An 18,368-nucleotide genomic window follows, 5' to 3' on the forward strand; every position below is an offset into this window, starting at 1 on the left:
ATAAGTATTCAGCCCCCCTGAGTCAATACGTTGTAGAACCACCTATCGTTGTAATTACAGCTCCAAGTCTATTTGGGTATGTCTCTACCAGCTTTGTACATCTACAGACTGACAGTTTTGCCCATTCATCCTTGCAAAATAGCTTGAGCTTCAGATTCAGAATCAGATTGTATGGAAAGCGTCTGTGAAAAGTAATTTTCAAGTCTTTCCAGATATTCTCAATTGTATTTAGCTCCTGACTTTGACTGGGCCGTTCTAACACATGACTATGTGTTGATCTAACCATTCCATTGTAGATCTGGCTGTATGTTTAGGGTCATTGTCCTGCTGGAAGGTGAACCTCCACCCCACTATCAAGTCTTTTGCAGACTCTAACAGGTTGTGTGCTCTGTATTTGGCTCCATCCATCTTCCTATCAACTCTAACCAGCTTCCCCGACCCCGTCCCTGCTGAAGAACAGGACCCCCCCACTTGAAGTTTTTGGCCTAAATGCAAAATCCAATGTGTGGTGGAAAACTAACACTGCACATCACCCTGGACACACCATCCCCACCGTGAAACATGGTGGTGGCAGCATCATGCTGTGGGTGTCCTGTTCTTCAGCAGGTACGGGGAAGCTGGTCAGAGTTGATAGGAAGATGGATGGAGCCAAATACAGGGCAGAAAACCTGTTAGAGTCTGCAAAAGACTTGAGACTGGGTGGAGGTTCACCTTCAAGAAGGACTACTACCCTAAACTTACAGCCATATCTACAACCGAATGGTTTAGATCAAAGCATAGTCATGTTTTAGAATGGCCCAGTCAAAGTCCAGACCTAAATACAATTGAGAATATGTGGAAACATTTTTAAATTGCTGTTCACAAACGCTTTCCATCCAATCTGAAGCTTGGGCTATTTTGCAAAGAAGAAAAAAAAATGTCAGTCTGTAGATGTACAAAGCTGGTAGAGACATACCCAAATAGACTTGGAGCTGTAATTGCATAGATAAGTGGTTCTACAACGTTTTGACTGGGGGGGCTGAATACTTTTGCACGCCACACTTTTTAGTTTTTATTTATAAAAAAAATTGTAAATCATATTTCATTTTCATTCCACTTCACAATTATGCGCCACTTTGTGTTGGTCTATCACATGAAATCCCAATAAAATAAATGTACGTGTGTGGTTTTAAAGTGACAAAATGTGGAAAAGTTCAAGGGGGATGAATACTTTTTCAAGCCACTGTAGCCTACATGTGTTAATTTTTCTCATCGTATTGTGTCTGTGCTCAAACTACTCTTAGGGTTGTTACATTTATTTGCCAGCACTTTTAAATCATCCAGGAAAGGTCTACCTACTACCCTCATTAATAAACCACTAACTGCAGTCTGTCATAGAGCAGAAAGTCTCTTTGGTATTCATTTTGCTTGGGGCTTTCTTTGTACTTTTTAGGCTTTTAAAATTGTATACGCCGTCTGTCTGTAGCACTGCTGCATCCTTAAGAAAACGCCAAGACCTTCTTTTGAGTGTCTTTATCAGCTTTCTCACCGCTATTGTGGAGTTTCAAACCTTAAAACTTAACTGTGACACTTGTGAGATAGCAGTGTCTTTTTGCAAAGTGTCACCATGTACGGTATACTTGGCTACATGTGTGTTTTTGTCCACCTATGTCCTCTTTCCCCCCCGTCACGTTTTCTGTTGGAAACGTGTCACAGTTTGTATACACATATGTACGTACTAAGCTATCGTCCACAACAATTCAAGTGCTGAACACACACCGGTGTCTGATAGGACATACTGGCACCGATGTCAATGGATTATGATAATGGATTATATAGTATCTTTGTTACCATGTGTGTTTTTGCGATGTGCATAATCTGCAATTCATCCAAAATCCACTGACAAAAGAGACCAAGCCTCACTTTGTTGTGTAATATATCCAGTTGAAAAAATTAATTGTGCAATAAAAAAAGATAATCAGTTTGATATTGGAACCTAGTAGGGTGTGTTATTTAAAGGGTTCTTACAGTATTCTGACAGGGCTTTGGGGATGCATTTTACTTGTCTTGCAATCATATTAATCACGCAGGTCTGAAAAACAATAATAAAAAAAAAACATAAATGCCCCTATTCTTGTTTCAAAAATAAAAATAAGGTGTATAATAACTAACCTGTCTTCACTTTTGGGCTTCTAAAAATGTTCTCTGCCTGATAAACCTAATAAGTTCCATGTAATGTATACTTCCCAAATCTCCTCACAACTCACTACTAATGTTGTCATACTAATGTTGTCATACTAATGTTGTCATAATGTGAACATTGTTGGGTTTGGTGTGGTGTGCTATTAGCAGCTACCGTATAACAAAACCAGGGAGAGTCTGTTTCATAGCCTTTTTATTTTCATACCTTTATTTTGGTCCTCAGCCAACCGTCGAATGCTCCCATTTCCTTGGAATAACACGCCCACTTGCTCTACATGTATTAGCAGGAGGAAAACAAGGTGGAGCGATAAGGGTTATCAGCTGTCATGAAACACACCTCTTTATTCTATTCAACACAATTCTTCAAGGTTTTCGAAATGTGCTGATACAAAAGGCTCTACAAAAGGGCTCTCTGTAGATGATGTGAAGTGAGAAGTCTTTTGTCTAATGTCCTTATTTCTCTCTCTCTCTCTCTCTCTCTCTCTCTCTCTCTCTCTCTCTCGCTCTCTCTCTGTGTAGCTGCCGTAGTGAGCGGGGATGACAGCCTCCTTCTGACCCCAGGCAGGATGAGCCAGCGCCAGGTCAAGGAGCGGGACAAGGAGAGGGAGAAGGAGAAGGAGATAGGCCTCCTAACGCCCAGCAAGGAACACCTGACCAGCCCCTCCAACCTCAGCCCTGGCCTCAGCTACACCCACGGTAAGATACAGTTTTCCATTGCACCCCACAGTTTCTTGCAAGTAGGCAGGCTTTAAAGGTCACCTTTTGTGCAAAATGCACTTTTCCATGGGTTTTCACCATTAATGGCCGCGTTTCCCAGATTCGATCATTCTTTGGGACCAAAGAAGGGTCGAAAGAAGGGTTCGCCTAAGAAGGAGAACTAAGATACGGGTGTTTCCCAGATGGCTTCTTAAGTGCCATCTTTGGAGAAGCCGTAAGATGAAGCGAAAGAAGCTCTTTAGTGGGAGCTGTCCACCGCGGTGGTGCTGAAACTGAATAAATCGATGCCAGGCGAATCGATCACCCACCTCTTTATCAGTGCATAAGTCACACACAGCGCCCCGTGGTCTCCCCCACACTGGTGGAATTAGGCTACGCATGTATCGTGTGTGGGTACGGGTGTGTGTGTGGCAACAAGTGTATCCAAGTAGTAATCAAGCCCATTAGCGCATATATAGGCCTACCCTGTGGATATAGGCACACACATGTGAGAATGGAAGAAAGCGGCAGCAAAAGAAACAAGCGGGAACCGTCGTTTACCGCGGAGGAGATGGGCGTCTTAGTGGACTAGGTCTGGCAGCGCCAGGGAGTTTTATTCGGGGGAACAAGGGGCAAAAAGAACATCACGGTGAAGAACCGTGTTAGGCAGGCCATAGCCGAAAATATGTCCCCCTCCAGCCCATGTGGCCTGCGTGACAGCCGTGCTGTGAGGAAGAAGTGGCAGGAGTTCCAGAACCAAACAAAAAGGAAGAGTGCGAAGGTTTCACTAATCAATCTCCCTTCGTTGCAGGTGATGCAGACGCCCAGTAAAGACAGCGCTGAGTAACCCCTCCCCCTTATGGTTTCAATAAACTACTTCGGTTTCCTTTTCAACCATGTATTATGTGGATAATTTTGCATTGAAATGGTATCAAACCTAGCAACAAAAAGTCCCAGGCAATTTGTAATTTATCTAAGCGTAGGTTAATGACGTATGCGAATTGTGCGCCCTTTCAACACAGCATGTTTTGCCGCTAATTTCCCACTTGTTACATGGTCACCTCAGAAACGTGGACACTATACTCCCACATACTGTATGCAACAATACTTCCTTAACATTCCAGTGCCAGACTTTCAGGTAAAGCACCCGGACACTGCAGCAATAATCATAGTGTGCAGGACGTTATATGTAGCCTACATCTGCTGGTTCTGTTTATTTATTTCAGCCTTCAGGCCTGATAGTTGATATGGGTGATGTGGTGGTTGTGGGTTTATGGTTTAGTGATCAGTGCTTGGTGACTGGTGGTGAAGAGGTAGGGACTGGGGTTGTTGGACCTCAGAAGAGGTTGATATGTTCCTAAAAACGCTGCGCAGCCAGGGGCTGCATCTCCGGGCTGAAGGGAAAATTGCAGCGGGTTGCTCTGGATGTGTGGAGACACCAGAGTGATCAGCCGTTGGATCTCCGCACGGGGCAGCCGGTACTTTGCCTGGACGGCCCGGTCTGATAGCACGTCCAGTGGGGAGAAGTGAATGTGTTGTATTACAGCCATGGTTTCTCACACGCGTGGACTTTGGCAACGCCTTTTTAGCAGGTGGAGCCGCTCTCAATGAGGTTCAGCTGAGTTCAATTAAATCTGTTTCCTTGATATCTGTGATATGCCACAGGGTTGTTGATTTTTTTTTATGTGTAGTACTATAAACTCTGTGAGTGGAAAACGTAAACGTGTAATTAATTAAAAAAAAAAATCTCTACTATTATTCTATGTTTCTTGCGCCAGTGGTCCGCATTGAGCATTGTTTTATTTTATTAGAAAAGTGGAGGAAATAAATTTCCCTGACGCGGCATGATCACTGACGATTTGGTCGCTAAGAAGGTTGTAAGAGTGGGTCAGCTCCTTCTTACAGTTCCGTCTTAGTGAAAGAGCTACTTTCGCTAAGAACGAATCTGGGAAACGCATTCTTCTTTCACAGCGTTCTTAAGAGCGCTCCAAAGAAGTACTTAGCCCAAAGAGGCTCTTAACGAATCTGGGAAACGCGGCCAATATGGGTCCCCCCATTGTGACGAGAGACTACCAAAGTATAAGAAGAAACAACCCTCTCTCTTTTTCTCCACCTCCACCTTTCTGAACATGTTTGGTCAAATAAACCACTCCGATATATCTCCCCTTATGACAGCATAAGGAATTGCTTTAAAAGTCTACAGGATGGGATTAAAGTTCCCATGAAAACTTTGTTCTTTTTATTTTTTTTTTATTTTTCATTTTTGGTAATACTAGCTCTATGAGATGATGTTGAAAGCAGAACTCCAGTACCTCTTCAGCCATTGTCCTGATAAAACATGAATATGAATATTCATTGGTTTGCTGAGTGGTCGAAGCGTCTGTCTCATAACTGAAAGGTCACAGCATTGGATCAGTGCGGCAGCAGCAACCATCCCACTGAACATGGGCAAACTGCTTCTGAATGTACAATGCTCCAGATAAAAAACAATAGCTACAAGCCGTACATGTAAACATGCTGTGTCAAAGATCCAAACACACACACACTAACTGTTTGAACCCACTGAACTGTCTAGAGACCTGCATATATCCTGAGCCTACTTCATCCCACTTTGTCTTTGTTTTCTGGCTTTATGTTTCCTTAGATTTAAGATTAACACTTAAAGACAATAAATAGCAGACTGGTGACAGTGGACATTTCTAGCCTTGGACCAGCTGACAGTGTTATAGCGTTTACCTTTTCACAACACCGCCTTCTCCTGGTTGAGAAACAATAGTCCCTTTTACACAGGGATTCCAGAACGACCATCCGCTAATATGCCAGCTTTGTGCATTTACACTGGATCAAGCTTGCGGTTGTGGTCGGGCATTTAGTACTTTTTAAAAACGTCACACTTGCCACGCCCTAAGCATTCAAACAGAGAGTGTTGCTGGAATCTAACCACCTCAAAGATAGTAAAATTGCCGGAACGATCTGTTACACCTTTCCGTGTCGGCAGCATTTACACTGCAGGGCAATGCAGAAGAAAGCAGTTACATTCCCAGCTTTCAGGGACAATGTAAAAAGGCCTAATGACTAATACTCACTGGCCAATCACTAGTTCCCAGCCTGCCTGTGTACTGATGCACACCCACAAACCTGAGCAGGCTTCTCTGTAACGCTGTGATGTTGATGTTTATAGGTGCATTAAATGCACTTTGTGACAAAACAAGACTCTTTGGGGGATCGTAACCCCTGAAGTTCATAATGGCTGCAGTGTATGAGCTATGGGGCGAAAGAGCTTTTAAATCATCATGTGTACTTAGTTTGTTGTTCATCATTAATATCCTGATCCTCTGACCCTTGATTCTATAAAAGCCTGTTACCCTCAAGCTCTGTCATTTCAAGAGGTCATCACAATCTGGCTGCATGGTTGGAAATCCTCTCAGTTTGTTTCAGTGACATGTTTTGCAATCTAAAAATAGTCATACGGCAGACGAGGAACAGATCAAATAGAGAGTGTATAATTGTGGAGAAATAAGCTCAAGGGTGAATTTGGCTATGGTCTTACATCACCCCTCATGCTGCCGCTACCTTGTGCTTGTGTTACAGCGCTCTCTTGTGGATTCTTTGTGCATCTTCTCAGTATCTGTTCTGTTTAAAGTTTGGTATAGCTAGGTTTTGTTTTATGACAGCCCTGCGAGAATGGGGATTTAAATTTTTTTTTTTGGACCAGCTATACAAGCTTCAAAACTCACCAGCTGATTTGTATTTATGTGAAGTGAACCATGTCAAACATGTTAACAGTGTTCAGCCTGATGTTGCCTGGTAGAGGGGATCTCACCGGAATCACAGGACACATGTGAAACATAAATGTGAAGCTGTGAGGACATGTCTTTGCTGCCAGATTCAATGAACAACAGGAAAGTTGCAGGTTTGCAGCACTCATTGCACTAATTCAAGTGTAAATATCCAACCTTATAATCAAAGTGCATCATTTCAAACATGTAAATCATTAATGCTTGAATTTTAAACGTGGTTATGAAACATTTGGCTTGTTCTAGAATTACATTTTATATTTATTGCCACAACAAGTTGAATCCATTTGCATGTTAACTCTTTGCAACCACAAGAGGGAGTAGGAAAAGCATCCCCCAAAAATACATCCCCATTGTTTGACCTACACACACAACACATCACACATTAAATTGTTTGACTCTCTATGGCACTTTGTCAGTGTGTTACCTGTATGTGTCTGTGCATGTGTGGGTGTACTTACAACACAATCAAATGTCACTTCTTTAAAAGCTTGTTCTTCTTAACTGACTTCTGACTGTGGGTGTAGTTATTTATGTATTTATTAAGAATACGATTTTTCGTCATGCAATACACTAACGTAGTAGTAAAAGATTCCCTTTGTGTAATTGTCCTTCAGCTGTCGTGCGCACTGTATTGTCAAGGTGATACCGTAAGTATTTGTTATACCTTGACTAATAATTTTCAGAGTGCACTGCATGTGTTTAGTCGGCACAATACAGCAACAGCACATACCTACAAGAATGAATTAAAGGCTGTCCGTGAAGAAAGCGTCAGTGAGATGGTATTAAAAAGCTTATTTTTCACCCTTGGCTATCCCTGTATGCCCAAAATAGGTATCCATGGCAACATATTTTCCTTCAACTAATGTCAAAGGGATGACGGTGGGCCTTCTATTTGTTAGTCGTGACCAATGTTTAAAGATCAGGACTATCTTTTATATTGAAAGGTGCAGTAAATAATGACTGTTTGTTGACTTTGTTTTATCATGGAGTTAATTTAAGTCAGAGTTGCAGTGACGCAGTTATTTCTGAATTGAATAGACGATTGTAGGAGTTGTGTGTAAATTCACATCTTAGGCGTGAAAATTGATTATGAAGAGCGAGAGACTCATTTTAGTCACTTGATGCTCAGAAAACAACAAACGTGATTTCTCGAGGATAATTCTCCTAGTTCTGTCGGAGATAATTACATTTGAAAAGTACCCAATCAGTGAAGTGCTTCACCTCTGACTGACCAATTCACATTATAGCATGCATTAGGAAATGCTCTCTAAAAGCCTTTTTTATGTAACATAGAGTTTCTTCCTATACCCTTTCTTAGAAAGAACCTAACATTAGCATCAGAAGGTTTTTGCATACAAAGAAAAATGGTGACACTATTGTAAATCTTATATTCTTTCTAGTATTATTATACCTTGTGAATCACAATTATCAAGTTTGATATTTCATTATATGATTTGTTTTTATTGTTTTTTTTACTGTAAAATATATAAATCATTGGCTTAAAATAAATCAAGTATTGGTCAGACTATAATGGAGAGTAGCAAAACAGTTTTTTACAGTAATCCTTAGGCAGCTGGAGTGTCCATGGTCTGGCTGCCAAGAAAGCTGCCTTCTCTTAAGGACACAGTGAGAACAAAAATAAAGCCTAGAGTTCGTCTGACAAGGCTTCTTCATTAGGCCTTGAAACAACTCTCACCTTAACCACCTTGCACTGACTCGCTGTCCTCTTTCCAGGTAAAAAAAAAAGTCTTCCTTCGCTGGAGAATAAGAATAATGGAGTGCCTATTCACTGATTTCCTCAGACTCAAAGCGCTTTACATTGTTTTGGCTCTCATTCACCCATTCACACAAACACACTCATACACCAATGGCAGCAGCAACCATGCAGGGCTCAGGCCTATCATCGGGAGCTATTTGGGGTTCAGTGTCTTGCCTGGGTTGGGAATCCAACCACCGACCCTGCAATCAGCCGAAGACCGCTTTTACTGCTTAGCCACATCCGCCGTAAAATTATAATGAAGAGGACATACTTCAAGAATTGAGAAATGGCTTTAAATACAAAAAAATGAAACGAAGATGGAGAAATACAGAGAAGATATCAATTGAAAGGTAATGAAGTTGAATTGAGGGGAGAAATTAAAAGCAAGAGAGCAGTTTGGGTCAGCAAGGATTTAAGCTCAGCCTCGGGGATTATGCTCTGTCAGACGGGAGTTAACGAACATGGAGGGGGCAGGTTTTCTCTGGAACCTCAGCCACTGCCAATACAGCGTTCCTTCTTCCGTCTACGCTCTCATCCAATCAGTGAATCAGCCCCCAAGAGAGGCCTGGGCGCTATGAGGGATGAGGCCTGCCAGGAGAGATATGCACTGTAGATAGCAAAGTGTCAGTGGAAGTTAAAGGAGGACTGGACGAAGATGGCGGAGAATATCGCGGCCGCAGGGTCTGAGCTCTGCTCGGAAGGCCCAAGGCTTGCCTGGACTGCCACAGTCTGGATCTAAAGCAGGAGGGGTTTTGGCGATTAGAGTCCTGTCAGCACTTGACCTTGGGACACTTTTCTTTTAGTTTTAGCCTGAAAGAAAGCAAGGTACAGTATAAATTAGTAACAGTTGATTAGGTAGAGCTTGACGCGTCTGTGAGGGTTAGGTTAGGTCCTACACAAAATCTCTTCCAGGGAGGTTAAGTGTATGTACTGTCTTGTGGCTTTCTATATTGCGCTTTCTTAAGTGTGTGTTGTCAATGTAAGGTGCCTCTCATGAGGATAGAAGGAAGATCACAGATCACAATGTAAAATGGCTCTAAATGACCAAAGTTGGCATGTGGATGGAATCAAGGCTTGTGATTCTTTTGAGTGCCTGACTGTTCTTACCGTGAGACTTGGAGAAGAGGTATACAGTGAAAGATGCCTGCAGGCCAGGGTTCAAAAAGCCTCTTTATTGCAGAGCTAATCCCCGGCTTACAGGGTCTCCACACATAGCGTGTTTGTAAAACTAGATGTCTGCATGTGACCTACCGTCTGCAGTGTATCACTTACACTGCATGGTGTCAGATGTATTGCATGTCATTGGTCAGTGTGTCTGTCTGTAAACACGATTGTTTCTTTGAGCTGTTCAAAATATTTTATTCTCTATATAATTTGTGAATGGCTACAAAGCAAAAATGTTGTCCTCTTGTCCTTACATTTGTGTTCCCATCCGTGTTCCTGTAATATTAGCTCAGAAAGCTTGTTTCCCATCATTGTTCTCTTGAAGGAAATTCACACCATCCAATAGTCTTTAGATATTTTGTTTTCTGGCCAAAGCAGTAAACCTTACTGACTGACATACTATCTCTAGAGCCCACTGGCAAGGCTAATAAAACTGGGTACTGGAAGGTGTCCAAGACCAGGTAAATCTTTAGGATGCAAATCTAGCAATCATTTTATTCCTCAAAGTGAACCCCTGTGCTAGCCTGTTAGGCATGTCAGCACTCGTTATACCAGACACCAGTTCACCTGATACATAAAGCACTGGAGCTGGTGGACGTGCTGTAACTCCATCCGGCAGGTCCAGCCAAGGGCTAATTACCAAACAATAGTTGCATTTTTACACTTGATGGCTCCACAAAGTACAATAAAACTTGAAACTTGAAAACGTGAAGCATACAATGATCAGGAACGCAGATGGCAAAAACTGTTTGTATAGGAAGGCACAACACAGGGATGAATTACAGATTGAAATTGGACTGAATGTTTACAATAGGTTAAAGTCATGCTTGAATATGGGCTATGAATTAAACCTATTTATTTAAGTGAATGTGGTTAGGTTATGATTTGCCAAAGTCAGTGCTCCTTAAACAAGGGCCAATCCTGCTGGAAATATCTTGAAAAATGTCCCAGATGATGACTATACTTAGCAAACGCTTCTCAAATTCCACTGGGCCAACAGAAATGGAATTATCCTGTGCCAGCAGGTTAATTAGGTCTGGGATCTGATTCATACATTCAGAGCATTCTAATTATCTGTGTTAATTAAAGTATATTCGAGTCCAGCCATGAGAGCTGCAGATTTATCAGAATTTTTATTAATCGGTTAGCTCAGGGACAGTTTTTTTTGTGGAAGGTATAACACTGTTAACCTCTCCAAGCTATCGTGGATGAAATGTCTCTATGGACCATTGGTGGCAAGGTTTGGTATAATGCCAGGAGAATGCTTTAAGGTTTTTGAAGGGCTGGAATGAAAGGGTCAAAATAGGAAAGGTCAGCTCAAAGGATACAAATGCCAGTGGACTATGGAAGGTTCAACAGTACCCAACGCCAAGCCTGGGCATTTCATTTATTTTACGGCCTTAAGTGCAACAACTAACAAGATTATTTTTTTTATAAAAATTAAAAAGGAGAGGCATAAAATGGATACTTAGGTTATGTGAATGAACTCAATTTCTCCAAGGATTCTGACAAATATCCAAACTTATCAGCTGCTCTGACTCTAAGCCACATTTATTCCCAAAAATACAGTTGGATTTGCACCATTGAGATAACATTTCCAAAAACTATATCCTTAGTGCGACACATATTTCTGCCACTAAAGCAATTAAATCACATACTCGGTCAAAGAAAACACAATTGCCTTTTGCACTTTTATAACAGTACTCAGAAAAAACGCACATTTCAAGGCAGCATTTAGTTACCTCTGCAGACTTTTTCAGAATGATGACTCCCCAGCTGTAATAGCTGAATAAATTAATTGTGAATTATAATAGCATGGAGATGCATATTGGATTATGATTATAGCAATTTTTTTGGAAGTAGTCTCTCTAGTTGACATTTTTCTTTTGGTTAATGTCTGGGGGAATACAATAGGGTCAACTGAGCGCTGTTGTGGTAAAGTGCTTCCTTCTGTCCTCATTATAGCTTGTGTTTTGTGATTGAATGTGCAAGTGTGTGTGCAGTCTCATGCAAAGCAGTCACAGATCAAAAGTTGCATTGCCTGAGTGATAAAGACTAGATTAAATTAGTGTGATTAGAAAGAGGCAGAGTGTGTGCATACAGTGTCTTTAAGGGACATTTCACAGCTATTAATATGGATAGTGATTAAGAAATTGAATGCCATTATTAACACAACAACCTCTTAAAAGACTACAATGTTGAGGGAGGCATCAGTAGGTACCAGTAGGTATTGCATGCCCCCCCCAATCCTGGAAAATAACTGTTTACCAGACTGTTATCTTGTCTACCTACAGAATGCAAGCCTTTCTGCAATAAGACATTACCTGTGTCTTTATCAATGCACAACTGTCAAACAACAAAGAATGTTTGTGAATGTTCTTACATTGATGCTGCCAACAACTTACAATTATCATCTACCTAAGCGGTTATATTATCAGCAAAAACCATATTGTTCGATGAATATAAAGAGTGGCTTCTGATAGAAAATGATTTGTTTGATCCCTTTTGGTAACACGGTGTTAAGATCAGTAAACATCTCTTACAGAATCTTATCTTTTTTTTTCTTACTGGAAAAAACCTTCAGGCAGCCATTGTGAAAACAATCTAATCACAAGGTCAATTTTGTACCTGTTCAAAAGCTTTTGATCATGCCAAACTTATTTATCAGCTTTCCATCCTTGCTGCTGTTTCCAAGGTCAAGAACACATTTTAACATCAACTTTTAAGCCAACAGTGAGAAGTCCTTAAAATGCTCAAAAAAACAAAAATGTGGCCATTTACAAATCAATGACTAGACAATGTGCCGATGAACACTGTTTGATATGGTCAAAATCCCAAAACTACTACAACAAAATGGACTTTGTGGTGAGAGTTCCTTATTTGCTCCTTCCAAGACCAAGAATTACTTTCAACCTGAGATCCACGTTGCTGTTAAGCTAAAAAGCTAATAAATAATGTAAAACCTGGGCATTATAATGCATGACTTGCAAAGTAATTTAAGCTAAGTTTGATTAATGGGGATAAGGGACTCTGATTTGATAAGCAGATGTAACACTGAAATCAGAATCAATAAACCAGGTTTAATAAAAAAAAAAAACTGAGAAATCAATGACCCTCTGTTGCTACAAACATCAGCTCTTCCTCAAACTGACAGAATTAAAGGAATAGTTCAAAAATTCTAATTGTTAGCTTTTTTTCATTCTCCCGCTCAAGTAAAGGCGACAGAAACCATTCTTGTAACTGTGAGTGCATTGTTTATATAGATATGGGAAAGGTTGGTCATCCAGGTTCGCTTAACTCAACAATGTAGTCAAGGGGAGCAAGTCAAAAATAAAAAACTTTACGACATCACTAAACGCTCCTGTGAGCTTGTTGGGACTTTCTTATTTACCACGTTATGTTGTGCTCTATATTTTGACACTTTATGTCCTCTTAGAACCAAATACATACTGGAAAGAAACAAGGAAGTGCCCATGACTTTCACGTATGTAATTATTTCTAAAATGACATAACATGTAAACATATAGAAAGCAATATAACGTAGTAAATAAAAAGTCCCAATCTATGTCCTTTTCTAAATAAAAAATGCCCGCACAGTTACAGGAACGGTTTATGTCGCCGTTCCTTTAGCCGGAGAGTTAGGCAAAAAGCTAAAAATTTTAAATGTTGAACTATTCCTTCAAGCAAAAACAAACACTCAATAGTGAAACTGTTTTTTACTCCCAGTTGCTCTGCTGTGCCCATCCTGGCAGCCCTTTACAGACACACACTATCTGTGTTGCCACTAGTTGGAAGGCAGGAATAACAATAGCAGCTTGAGCCTCCCTGCTTGTTGCATTTATTCATCGGTGGTCTATGGCCCATACAAATCTGCTCAGACTCAGAATGACAAGTGATGTTACATTGGGTATATTTTAATGTGTGGAAATGCCCAATTTCCATGGTTGTTGTGAGCAAAGAAAAAGAGGCTTATCCTGGCCAAATCCTCCCTGTACAACAACCATGTCAGAAATAGAATGCTGACACTAAATTGGCCTCAGGTGATATTTAGAAAACATTAACAAGTGTTGTGGACATCATGGACAGGCCACCCAAAGGACCAGTTTGTTGAAGTGCGGTGAAGTGTCCCTTTTTAAATGTAAAATCATGAATAAAAAATGAAGCGAAAGATTGGGCAGACGAGAAAGACGAGATGTGGAACATGAGGGTTATTATTTACAAGGGAAGATGCAGCTCTCCTACCCGTCTGGAAGAGAGGGAGTAGGAGGGGCTCAGTTTATTCCTTATTAAGTACTTACAGGCTGCTGCTTTCATACACACTCATAGAGAGAGAGAGAGAGAGAGAGAGAGAGAGAGAGAGAGAGAGAGAGAGAGAGAGAGAGAGAGAGAGAGAGTGTGTGTGTGTGTCTGTTTGTGTGAAGGGGAAGGGAGCAGTCTGCTGAACGGGGCGTAGAGGAAAGAAGCATACTGCACTGGTTCAAAGCCTTGTGTCTGAGCTACTCTGTATTCAATGGTCGGTTTATTTGCTTGGCGCACTAGCTGACTTGGACGGATCAAACTGTTTCCAGAGCCCCCTGGACCTTCTCCCTTTGAGTTTCCCCAGCACCCTCCCTACCACCACCCCTCCCTCCCTTTCCCTCCCAAACGCCGAGGGAGATCCCGTCGGACCCATGATGAAGGAGGAGGGCCAGCTGAGACGTCGCCGTTTCTCCATGTGTGGCGGGACGGCGTCAATCCGACCTCCGCACCCGGACGGACGCAAACTCATCCGCAATGCCTCCTTCGGGGGCTATAACGAGCTGTCACCCATCTCGCTGCCAGGTGCGTGTGTGATGGTTTGGTGGAGATGGTATTTTGTGGAGCTCTAATCTAGGAAGTGTTGACTTACCCATTAGTGTAGACCCTGTAGTTGTACCTTGTGAGTGACTAGTGTCGTAGTACTTGGTGATAAAGGAGAGCAGTGATAGGCTGTGAAGTTGATGTGTCAAATAGTTCTCTTCTGTGGCTATTAAGTTTGGTTCATCGGTAGTGTTGACTTTCAATATATTGCATTAGATTACTCTTTCAAACAGAAAACTAACAGAGGTATCATAATTAATATGCTCTAAGCTTGTTTGGACTCAGCTGATTTGTGTCTGATCAGTCTTGGGTTGGGTTCAGCCTGAGCTTGGATGAGTTTGGCTAGTATGACTTATTTCACTGGTCTTAAGTTTCTGCAACAAAAGCATATTGTTCTTGTGAGCAGAGGGAAAGGAACCAAAAATGTCAATTTGAATGCATTATCACCATGAACACAGTGGAGGGGGCGACTTTCTCTTACCGCATCTATTCCCAATAATCACACATGGAAGTAACTGCAAAAAAGTATAATTTAATGTCCATTTAATTTAAATCCTCCTCACTAAGAAATTATGATGGAGCAGCTATTGTGCATCATTTTCCATTTTTCAAAAGAGGATAAAATCATATGTGTCAAGTCAACGGGAGGCTTCAAGCCCTGCCTCGGTCAGAGTTTCTCATAGCAACTGTTGAGTGACATCTGAGGGCTGGTGTTGCTAGGAGATGCACAGTCATCTTCTCGGGTGCGCCACTGAAGGGAGCACGTCATAATTGAATATTCTATGAACATGAAATACGCTTTTCCCTCTTTTTTTGACAATCGGACATAGCTTAGCCATCAACAGTGATTAAATGCATCTGTTCCAGTACAACATCCAACAGTTGGTTGATGTTTGTTTTTTTCCACTCAGGAAATGTAAGCAGGAAAGCCAGGCCATCTTCCATGTTGAAAGTGGAAAGTAATTAGCCAAGATTCTAGCCACGGATTCCCCTTTTTATTTATTAATTTTATTTCAACATCTGATGAATCACCGACAGCAGTTACACATTGTAGAAGAGGTGATGCTGCCTGCATAACACGTCTCTCTTTTAACGTTCCCGGAAATGGTGACATGAAATTACCAGTAGTCCCTTGACCTTAGAAATGTACAATTTATGGCCAAAAAGGTACAAAAGTCAGAATAATCACAGGGGATTCTTTACCAAAACAAAAAGCTTATTTCAGTTCAACTTCAAACAAAGGGCAACTGTCATTTCTTAAAGGTCATAAAATATCTAAAGCAACAGGTTTGAGATATGGTTAAATGCTCTGAATCAGGAAACATACCGTGTTTGTCTTATCAAAATCTAACTGCTGCATATGCATCTTTTGAAGAATTGTGCTTGGTCATAGCTGTGATATATTTGTTAGTGACTCAATACCTCATGGACCCTCTCTCCTCTTTGTCCATTTATGGGCTATGGCAGTATTAACAGGCTGGTGCAAACTGATAATAAAGGAGGGTCAGCATAACTTTTTTTTTGTTTTTACTCAGGCTCCAATGAGCCAAACCTCTTTGAGAGTGCAGAGTTAATCCTTGTTTTTAGAAGCACAGCATATCCCACGGAACATTTAGGATTAAATCAGTTTAGTGTTCATTTGTAAAAACCTGGAGGCAGACAGCTGGTAACCCCCTGGAGCGCTGAGAGAATGGATGTTCTCTGGTCCACCTTTGCAGCTGTTTTTTTAATCCAGTGAAGGCTGACTTCGCATAAACACTCCCACACTTTCATGTACAGCCTGCCCTCTGCAGTTTTCCCAATGAGCAGCTCAGTCAGATAAATGCTTTGCCCAAGGGCATATTAGCTACAGCTGCTTTCTGAGGGGGAGATTCTTTATCATTGTCTTTCTTTACTCAAGACCTTTCCGTGTCTGGGGATTAATGCAGGTAACCTTGGCCACAAGTCAGCCCAGTTTGTTTCCCCTAAAAGCCAGCACTACCTGCAGCAATACAAATAACCTGAGCCACGAGACGCGGCTGACTGTTTTTCTCACAGTCAGTTTCCGGACTCGGCTCCAGTCAACCTTTTTTAAGATGCTTTGCTAGCAGGCACTGACTTTAAGGGAGATAGGTGGTGCAGGCAGGTTGCAATCACTCGCTTTCTGTTTGGTTTTGATGTTATGTATATTTTACTTCAATCTCCCTGTTTTTTCACGTTCAAAATTTCCGACTCCACGCTACGGTGGAGTCTGCTGAAACGGCTGTGCCTTCTCTTGCATAGCTTTATCATAATCACAATTTGTAACCTCTGAGGCTGTGTCTCATAGAAAACAGCTTTTGCAATGATGATGGTTGATGACTAATTTTCTTTTGTCTGATGGCAATGTGTGTAGTGTCAAAAGCTCTACTTGATGGTTATGCTTGCCAATCAACTAATTGCCTCTGGCCATTTCATTTCTTTTTTTGGAGGAGTGGGGGGGGGGGGTATCTTTTACAATTTTGCCATTAGAAATGCAGATATAGGGCCTAAATGTGTTTCTGTTGCACTTGCAACTTGCCATATACTTATTTTGCTACGTATTTAAATAAAACTCCTTTGAGTTGCATGATGGTTTCATCTTCTTAAATATGAGTTTACTTCTTTCATTATGTTAAACAGTCAGACAAATACAAAAGCAATTGAAGAAATCACAATTAACGCCTGATTTAACTGTTATTGAACAACTCTTAAGCCAAATTTATATGTTGTCTGGTCTTAACTCAATTTTGAAATTAGCAAACATTTGATACATTATATAGCTGTAATGATGAGTTGAGTATTCCATTAGCCAATTACATTTGTTTTTTTATATATGCAACCATGTTGGTGATCCATAATACTGTGTTTCACAGACTTATTTCCTAACATAATGTCAGATATTTTCCTCTCACTGCTTCTACAATGATTTGCCACTTTTCTTTCTGAAGAAAGACTGTTCAAATTCAAGGCTCGTATCTTGAATTTTTACTTCTGAGTTTGATGAGAAGCCAGTGTGTAAAGAAATAAAAATCAATGTTACATGAGACATTTTCAATGACGTAATCAAAAGATTAGCAGCATTTGGACAACGTATAAGTGGTCCAGGGACATCTTTCTGAAGTAGATGAAGAACTTTGTATTAGTCAAGATGTTAAAGATCTCCTATTATACTACTTTTCTGGTCTTAATTTCTTGTTAAAAACTGCTATAGAGCAACCTGACACGAATCACATCACAAAAAACGATGTAGATTTTCGGGAAACGCTTCCTCTCATCTGGGCGATTCAGCAGTCTCTGTCCACACTCGGCTTTGTGCTTCTCCGCCCCCTCCCCCCCCTTCCTGCAAACCCCACTCCGTTGTGATTGGTTACCTTCCTTCCGGAACACTTTCAGCAGCGTGCGGGCAGATTTGAGAGCAGGAAGGTGGGGGCATGGCCGGAGCGCGACACCACGTTGCAGTATTACCATACATGGAAAAATCCAGGAACGTGACGACACGATGGCAGGTAATTTGAACCGATTTGAATTCTCGACCGGCTGCCCTAGTGTTTAGTGCTCTGCACAGCCACCCCAGACGGTCAGCAGGGAATACGTCTAAATACATGCACGTAATTATTTGATACACTAGTATGGTTAAACATGACTATAAATCATTATAACAACGTTTATAGGTCATAAAAGTCAAAACAGTATAATAGGTCCTCTTTAAAAAAAACTAAAGGAGATACCAAGACAGAACATTGAGGAACACCAAAAGACAGAAGGCCACATCCACAAAAGGATTGCAGCGCTTTTGCGACCACTAAACTGATGCAAATGAGAGAAAAAAATAGCGCCCATCCACGGTCCATTCTTAGTGGAGTTGGCCCCAGAATTTCCGTTATTGAGGCAATGAGGCATGAGAAACCTTGTCTGAAAGGTAAGAGGAA

The 18,368-nt window shown here is 41.2% G+C and overlaps 1 protein-coding gene across 4 annotated transcripts in view; it reads left to right on the top strand.

The window, feature by feature from the left end:
* Nucleotides 1-18,368, top strand: part of osbpl8 (oxysterol binding protein-like 8) — a 117,772-nt gene that overhangs the window by 69,466 nt on the left and 29,938 nt on the right. For all 4 annotated transcript variants that reach the window (XM_080051038.1, XM_080051040.1, XM_080051039.1 and 1 more), the window contains one exon: nt 2,701-2,877. In XM_080051038.1, coding sequence (XP_079907164.1) covers nt 2,701-2,877 — 177 coding nt within the window. The remainder of the gene's footprint in view (nt 1-2,700; nt 2,878-18,368) is intronic.

The sequence above is a fragment of the Ammodytes marinus genome, assembly GCF_949987685.1.
Source record: "Ammodytes marinus genome assembly, chromosome: 22".
Lineage (NCBI taxonomy): Eukaryota > Metazoa > Chordata > Actinopteri > Uranoscopiformes > Ammodytidae > Ammodytes > Ammodytes marinus.